Genomic DNA, 7,690 nt, shown 5'->3' on the forward strand with positions numbered 1-7,690 from the left:
GCTGGCTTGGCAGGGGAGCAACAGGAGGGCTGGTCCTGTCGGGAGGATGGTTGTGCTGCTGCCCCTTCAGCTGGTCCTTCGAAGCCGGGGCACGTTTCCAACCGGCTCCTGGGTACTTTTGAAGGTGGCCAGTGGGAACAGCGATGCCCTGTGCACCCCCAGTTGTTTCGAGGGACTGTTTGCGGCTTCCGAGCATCCAGTCCTGCCCGCATCTTTCCCACCACTCAATTTTCCAACCGCCCGCAGACTCCCCATCTGCCGCACTACGCTGCGTCCCCTAACGACCGCATCCCGCTCTCCCAACTAGCAGAGGCATCCTCCGGTGACAGCAGCCTCCAAAGCCCAGCGAGGACCGAGGTTTGCCAGGTCAATCGGGCTCCGAAGACGCCCAAGCAGAGCTGCCAGTGCCGGGGCTGCGGGCTGGCTCGGCGGAGAGCGTGCCGGTGGAAAGAGCAGGCAGCAGGCACAGGGGTCCGTGCTGGGTGGGAAACAAAAGGCCCTGCTGGAAAGGAGCTGGTCTTTTCATGTGTTTTAAGCACAATTCAAGTACCAAGCCCCCTCCAGACAAAAGGCTCCGGCAATCCGAGCTGAGCACAGAAATCCAATCCCAAGGGTGAAGGGAGAACCTGGCCTTGCTTAATTCAATGCACCGGCACTTTACTTGTCATTCTTTTCTTTAAGGGGGAGATGGGCTTGTCAGGCCTCAGTTTTGTTCCTTGCTTGCTCTTCAGGGTTTGCTGAACAGGGGCAAATCACCTGCAAAAAGCCTCCAGCCATTTGTCTCTCTCTCCTGAGCCCCTGCCCCCATCTGGTTTCTGCAGCACAGCTCGAACCAGGCGGGAAAAGTTTGAAATTTCAAGTGATCTCAAAAATCTTCTGTTCCAGAGTGGGAACAACGCAGCCCAGAGCTGTGCAACCCAGGAGTCTGGGGGAAACCCCACCACAGCAGAGGTCCTTGGGCTTGTGACCTGGCTCTGAACCTCTTCTCTATGCAAAACCAGTGTTTCAGTTTCTCAGCAGGGGCCACAGCATCAGCGTTTTTCCTGTGCTGAGACCAGGGCCAGGGGACTACACAGACCTGTATTTTTCTCACCTGTTCGGCAGGGCAGACTGGTTCCTCCTGGACAGCCGGACGGTTCGCCACGCTGCCATCGGCTTGTTCTGCTGCGGGGTCTCAGTCTACCTAACAGGCAAGTGCTCATTTCCCACCAGCACAGCCCAGCAGGGACTGCGCATTTTCAGCCCAGACCATACATCCTGCACTGGTTGCCGAGCGCTTGCGAGCTGCTGAGTTTCTACTTCAGCAGAGGGTTTGTTTTGCAAATGGCTTCGCCAGCTCATTCCCATAGTGCAAACTTTCTGTTCTTGGTGACCAGCCCTCACAGGGCCTGAAGTTTGCAGGTCAGCTGCGTCGCTTTAGTCCTCCTGGTTCCTCAAGATGTTCCGCACTCTCCTTTCCTTCCAGCTCTTGCCATCTACATGCTGCTGCTGTTTGAACTGGAGGCCGGCATTGCCAGCGCCTGCATTCTCTCCTCCGGCATCATCGTCCTGCTGATCACGGTGACGCACGCCCTGGTACGGGCTTCCCAGGTTTCACGCCGCAGCCACTCCGAGGTCTCTCACACCCTGTACGAGAACGACTCTGCCCAGCACGGCGAATCCTCCGCCGGCGATCTGAACAACAAGAACGTGGCTGCACCCCGGCCCCGGCCCGAGATCCACCGGGAGTTTTCCTTCCCTCCTTTCCTGGAGCGCAAATCCCAGCTGGGCTCTCCAGCCAGCAGCAACCTCACCTCCTCGGGCAGCCCCGGGCTTCGCTCCGAGAAGGAGAGCTACAACCTGCCCCGAACGCACAGGACGCTGTCGGCGGAGTCAGGCCTGCTGCAGGTACAGGGCAAGCCCTGGAACGGCATCACCCAGGAGATGAGGAACATGCTGTCACGCAAACCTGGAGCCTCGGGCAAGGACTCGACTCTGGTGTGAGTCGCAGTGGGACCTCTTCGCCCCACCTCATCCCAGGGGAGCTGCAGGCACCAGGGCCAAGATTTGCATCTCTGTTTAGAGCTTAGTATAGGTCATCTCTCAGCAGAGCGGGGGGATGGCTGCTTTTCCACCCTCCCGCCTGGGGGTCTGTGCAGCCCCTGCCTGGCGCGCTCTGTTTCTTTTACCGAGAAGACACCACTTCCACTCAAAGCCAAAAGCCCTCGGCCGCCCGCCCTGAGCCCCCAGCCCCTCCTGCCACCTGCGACGCTGCTGGCACTTGCCCCCCCGCGAACGAGGACTGCGTTGGCAGGGCAGCGGCTGGCAGTGACCCATGCAGGACCCCCACGGCTGTCCCAACTGCAGCGAGGGAAGTGGAACACGTGGGTAAGAAGCAAGCGGACCTTGTCCACGAACAGACCTTACCCTCCTTCTCCAGCAGATCCCAGCTGATTCCTCTGGCCGTCTGTACCTCCCTGCCCTTCCTCTGCCTCCTTCCTTCCTCCTCCATCCCCAGGAGCCAGCACTTACACCGAGACGGTTCATACGACCGACCCAGCAGGGCTTCCCCCCGGCACGCAGCCAGGCGGGTGTAAGAAACCAAGGGAGGTGACGGAGGAGCAACAAGCGAGACGGAGCCAGAGCAGTCTGCAAGCTGCAGAGGGTGGGTTTGGGGTGGCGGTGGCTCCTTGGTCACCAGCGCATCCACCCTCTGAGCAGGACACACCTTGCTAAGCAGGGTCTTAGCAGGGAAAGGGGCTGTGCTGGGGCAGCCCCAGCGCCCTGGCTTTGCTCGGTGGCGGAGGGACCTCTCTGGGTGCCACCAGGAGAAGAGCGCCGATCGTCGAGGCTGAGGTCTGGGAAGGGGTTTGCATTGGCACCGCCGGTCCTCTGCTGCGTGCAGGGCAGGAAGCGCAAGTACTAAAGGCGGCAGCTGTTTCTGTGAAACACCAGCAGGTTTAGCTCGCTCCGTCCCTGCGCTGACGAACACCTTGCTGGTTACTCGCAGCCCCACGCTCTGCCAGCCCTGCCCAGGCCCAGAGCAGCAGCACGCTTGGTTCTTCCCTAATTCCTTGTCATTCAGCAATCAGTAAAGCATTTCAGGGAGTGAAGGGAGGCCGCCGATTCAAACAGATTCCCTCTCACCTCCCGTGCTATTACCCTGAAAGACACCTGTTATCCTGAGCACAATATAATTTCTTTGGAAACTGAGTTTAGCGCTGCTTTGATCCCTGCGTCCTTGGTGAATTCTTCAGCAGAACAGAACTGTTTGTTCCAGGAGAGATTAACACTGAAGTTGCGTCCTTTCTAAAGCGACCTCCAAAGCTGTGCGTACAGCTCTGCTTGATGGGGGATGAAGAAAGTCCCTTTCCTGTTGTTTTTTTTTTTTAAGAACAGGACAGTTTCTTTTTTCACTTGAAAGGCTCCAACTCTGCATGTCTTTGTTTTGCTCCATGCCCTTTGAAACACACGGAGCCAGCAGGCTCCAAGCCCCCCTGGCCCGAGGCGAGCAACAGGGGAAGGTTTTAGACAGAACTTACTTGTTTTTTCTTTTTATTATTGTTCTCACTAAAACCAAATCCAGCAACTCCCTGGCACACACATGAAAAACTCTCCTTGCAGAATGCCTCCTGAACAAAGCTGAAGTGTGCCTACATTACATCTTTACACAGCCATCTACAAAATACTGAAAGCAAGACCTAGTTTTTCCGAGATATTTCTGTGGCCAAGAGGTAGAGAGAAAGACGCCTCGTAGCAGTCTGCCATGGAAAAGAACTGGAAAGGACAAATGCAGATCCACCCCAGTTCCCTTTTGCAAGGTGCTGTGGAAAGGGACACAACTGCTCCCCAAAGCACCCCACGAAGGCAGTCCTGACCCCAGCGGCAGGATTTGCCTGCTCAGGTACAGCACCTTGTTACTGGGAACAGAGAGGCAGGCAGAGGCCTCCGTGCAGCTTCACAGATTGAGCAGGTGGTTTCTCACTCCTCCCCGCGGTAGGAGAACATAGAGCTGGGCTGGAGAAGGCAGCAGAGGACGGCCAGTCTCGTCTGAAATCAGGAACTGGCTGGAGGATTCTTGGCTTGTGGGGCAACAGCGCTGTAAAAAGAAAGAGACAGTCACGTCTTTTAGTAGCTATCGTTCAACTGCAAACATACAAAAAAGCATCATCGTTCCGCTACCACTTATCTCTGTGGGACTCTGCCCAAGAAGAGCCACACACATGACAGAGAACAGCACCAAGCGCAGCCTCTCACCTACTCCATCTCGGTAGCATCATCCCACTCCAAATGCCTTTGACACAACAAAGATGTAACGTATTACACAACCAAACGTCCCTTTTTAAATGAGGAAATAAATTATTTTCCAGCTACCCTTTTGCAAACAAGATTATTTGCTTCCCAGTAAACAAAGCCAGAAGATCACTGGAAGGCAAGCAGCATGCTCTTTCAAATCGTAGTCTAGAATCATATTACTGAGCTAACTGCTTGGCATATTTGCACTAGGCTGCATTACGTCACCAACGCCTCTGCCGGCCAGAACGGTCGCTCGGATAGACAGGCAGCGTCACGGCCCCTTGCTACCTGCGGCCCTGAGCAGCGTTCAGCTGATCCTTCATGGCTATGGCGTGTTTGAGCAGACTGTCAATGCTCTTGAAGTACACGCTGCTGTCAGTCATGTTCTTTATGGCACTGAAAGAAGAAAAAGAGGGGGGCGGAGGGAGACGGAGGACCGGTTAGTATTTCCAAAGGCATCATGGTTTTAGAGCACACGGCCCCTGACAGAGGGGACTGTAAGTAAGAAACCTCAACTCTATACGGCGCACTGCATCTTCACACACTAGCTAGCTGGTGGGTGGATTTACTGCAGGAGATTGGCAGGTCTGCACCGCGCACAGACCTGGGGGAAGAGCTGGCACGCTCAAAGTGAAGCCCCCGAGATTCACAGCAACGGTTCAGAGAGCACCGCCTCGCGCCCCCACACCCCCGGCCCGACTACGCTCTCCCCCTGGCTTACACCAGGGAGGCGTCAGGGCTTCTGCTTTGTTTCTACCACAACACCTCCGCCTGCAAACACAACCCTCCCGCTTGGAGGAGTCTCTCGTACCTGCAGGCGTACTCCACTGTGTAGATGGCTCCTTGGCTTTGCTCCTCCCAGCTCTGCATGTCGGACTGAAAGAGAAGAGAAGAGGAGGCGGCATCGTTACGAACGCACTGGACAGAGGCAGCGGCGCAGCCCGCAGCGATCCGCTCTGCCAGCCCTGCCCAAACAAGGGCTCTGGGAGCTTTTCAGTGGAAATTGCGTTTGGATTCTGTCTCCCACTTGATAGCCTGTGATGCACACCGGGCTCCGGGCGCCACGCACCAGCATTTAAAAGAAACATTTATTGTGCGTATTTCTGGAAGGGCTACGAGTTCAGGCCAGCGCTTTGGATACTCTGGCAAAATTCCCCTTGTTTTTAGATGTTTTAGCCCGCGAGCCAGCTGAGAGCCACGGTCGGTCAGGCTGCGAGCAACCAGCAACTGCGCTGAGTGCAATGGACCAGCTGGATGTGTCAGAGTACTCGGATCTCCCGGTGCGTCTGGCCCAGCGGGCAGTCAGGATCTGAACTAACACAGCTCCTGCGGAGTCCGGTCCTTAGTCCTTCATGTAAAACCAGGTAAAAGTTTCTTTCACAGCACTGAAAGTTCTCGTTTCGTTAGACCTGCCGTTCATAAACGCTTGCACAGCCGCAAGCGTCCCTGTCCCCCAGTCTGCTCTGAAACTCTGGCGTCTGAGCCCAAGCAGCGCTCAGCACTGTGCCCTTCCTTTCGCGAGCTGGAAGGAGCCCTGTAAACTCCACACAAACTCAAGCAGCACTGCATGCCGCCAGTTCTGGCGTGGGACATAATTGCACCCTGTAGCTCCAAGGAAAGGGAAAAACCAAACAAATACACAAGTCACAATGAAAGCACAGCTGAATTCAGAGATGTAGCTCAATAGATAACTATTTCAAAAGCCCTTAAGCAGTTCGGGCACTCTAAGATGTGTTCTCATGGGAGCTAATTCTCCCGTCTATTCTGCTGGGTCTAGTTACAAGCCAGAGGAAATCCAAGGGCCTCTTTCTGTGAGTGAAGGAGGTCGGGTAGGAGCTTGGACTTTGTCCAAAATCTCGTCTGCTGTTCAAAGCCTGTCCTACATCAGGACGCTTGACCACACAGCTTTAAACTACAAAAGAAACAAGCCTCTACATGCGATGCTCTAGGCAGGTCTCTGCAGGAGAGGGTCCTTCGACCCAGGACTCACAACCCCGCAGAGACTGCGCTCATCCCAGAGCCCGATCGCATTTTACACGACTGTATCGGTTGCTGGGGACACGCTTTGCGTGCAGAGGCAGCTGCAAAAGACGCAGAAACTTTCCTGCAGCTCCTCGCCCTGCTCTCCCCCCCAAGAGGTGCCAGATGATCTTTAACAACCGTTTAGACCCCGACCCTGCCCTGGCTCAGTCGTATGTGTCACAGCCGCTTGCCTGTGGTCCTGCCGTTCCTGAGCACCAGTAGATTTTAATCATTTCCCGGTATCGGAGCCAGCGATGTCTGTTCCCAGCATTCCCACCACTTCCTGGGATTTTCATGTCCTTAATTAGGAACAAGAACCTTTCCCTAGAGCTCCTCACTTCTTAATCTTTTCTTGATGTCCTTTCTTCAAATTCCCAGGACATGCCCTTGGATGCAGTTTAAGAACTAAAGCCAGCTATTAATGTACAATAGCATTAATGATATATTACTGTTGCTTGGAAGTAAATTAACGAGGAGATGTAGGTTCTCTGAAGACCGGGCGGAATCCAGAAGGGCTGCTCTGTGCGGAGCGGGGCTCAGCAGCACAGCTACGACGCGCGGAGGCGGCGGGGGCCTTGCATCACGCTGTATCTTATCGGGGAGGTGGTAAATCTGCTTGAAGAGTTTGAGATGGCGAGGAAGGTATTAAGATTATCGCTTTATCAAATCATAGAAAGTTGCTTGTTGTAAAGGCACGGAGGTGACCTTCTCCTTGCAGAAACGTTTCTCCCAGCCCCCTCCCTCCCAGTTTTTCCTAGGTTTAATCCCCCCGGGAATTTCAAAGGCTGCGTCTCGGGAGAACTCAGCCAGCCAGAGACGGAGTTGCTGCACGGCTGAAGGAAAGCTGGAAACCACCAATAAATCCCGTTTCCTTTATACATTACCTACATCTTGGGACTAAATTACCTAAGAATGGATCCACACAGAACGTTTCTTTTAATTCTTCAGAACAGAAAAGAAGAAAAACCACCTCGCTTTAATGCCTTTTCTCTGATTTAGATAAAACCTGACAGCATTTTCACGGTGCACAGCCCTGCTGACACCCTCCTGTCCCAGTCTCTAGCCACAAAGCCGACGGGCTCTAGCAGAGCAACCCAAAATATCCATCCCCACCTAACCGAACGCTCCGCTGTGACGATGGCCCTGTCAGGGCCCTGAGCACATTCGTCTCTCCTGGGGTTTGGCTGCCTGGGCTCGAGGGCTTGACAGGCCCAGCCCGTTCGCTGCAAACAGCAACGCCTGAAACTGGGATAAAATGAGAGTGGGATCAAAGACAACGGAGAGAACCTGGCCACAAGCCCATTACCAGCAGCCTGGCAGCACAGTCAGGGCACTGGCCTAACTGAGTTGTTTAACCCTCCCAGTTCCTACCAGGGACCGGTTACCAGCAGGG

The 7,690-nt window shown here is 54.8% G+C and overlaps 2 protein-coding genes across 2 annotated transcripts in view; one reads left to right on the plus strand and one right to left on the minus strand.

Annotated features, from left to right (window-relative positions):
* TMEM221 (transmembrane protein 221) overlaps positions 1–1,983 on the plus strand; it is a 35,483-nt gene extending 33,500 nt beyond the window's left edge. Inside the window, exons 2-4 of the mRNA XM_009331583.1 lie at positions 247–482; positions 1,105–1,190; positions 1,466–1,983. Coding sequence (XP_009329858.1) covers positions 247–482; positions 1,105–1,190; positions 1,466–1,983 — 840 coding nt within the window. The remainder of the gene's footprint in view (positions 1–246; positions 483–1,104; positions 1,191–1,465) is intronic.
* Positions 1,984–3,517: 1,534 nt separating this feature from the next.
* MEF2BNB (MEF2B neighbor) overlaps positions 3,518–7,690 on the minus strand; it is a 7,238-nt gene continuing 3,065 nt past the window's right edge. The window contains exons 3-5 of the mRNA XM_009331573.1: positions 5,087–5,151; positions 4,564–4,671; positions 3,518–4,078 (exon numbers count right to left, since the gene is read on the minus strand). Coding sequence (XP_009329848.1) covers positions 4,036–4,078; positions 4,564–4,671; positions 5,087–5,151 — 216 coding nt within the window. The 3' untranslated portion in view covers positions 3,518–4,035. The remainder of the gene's footprint in view (positions 4,079–4,563; positions 4,672–5,086; positions 5,152–7,690) is intronic.

Source organism: Pygoscelis adeliae, unplaced genomic scaffold (assembly GCF_000699105.1).
Source record: "Pygoscelis adeliae isolate BGI_AS28 unplaced genomic scaffold, ASM69910v1 Scaffold419, whole genome shotgun sequence".
Lineage (NCBI taxonomy): Eukaryota > Metazoa > Chordata > Aves > Sphenisciformes > Spheniscidae > Pygoscelis > Pygoscelis adeliae.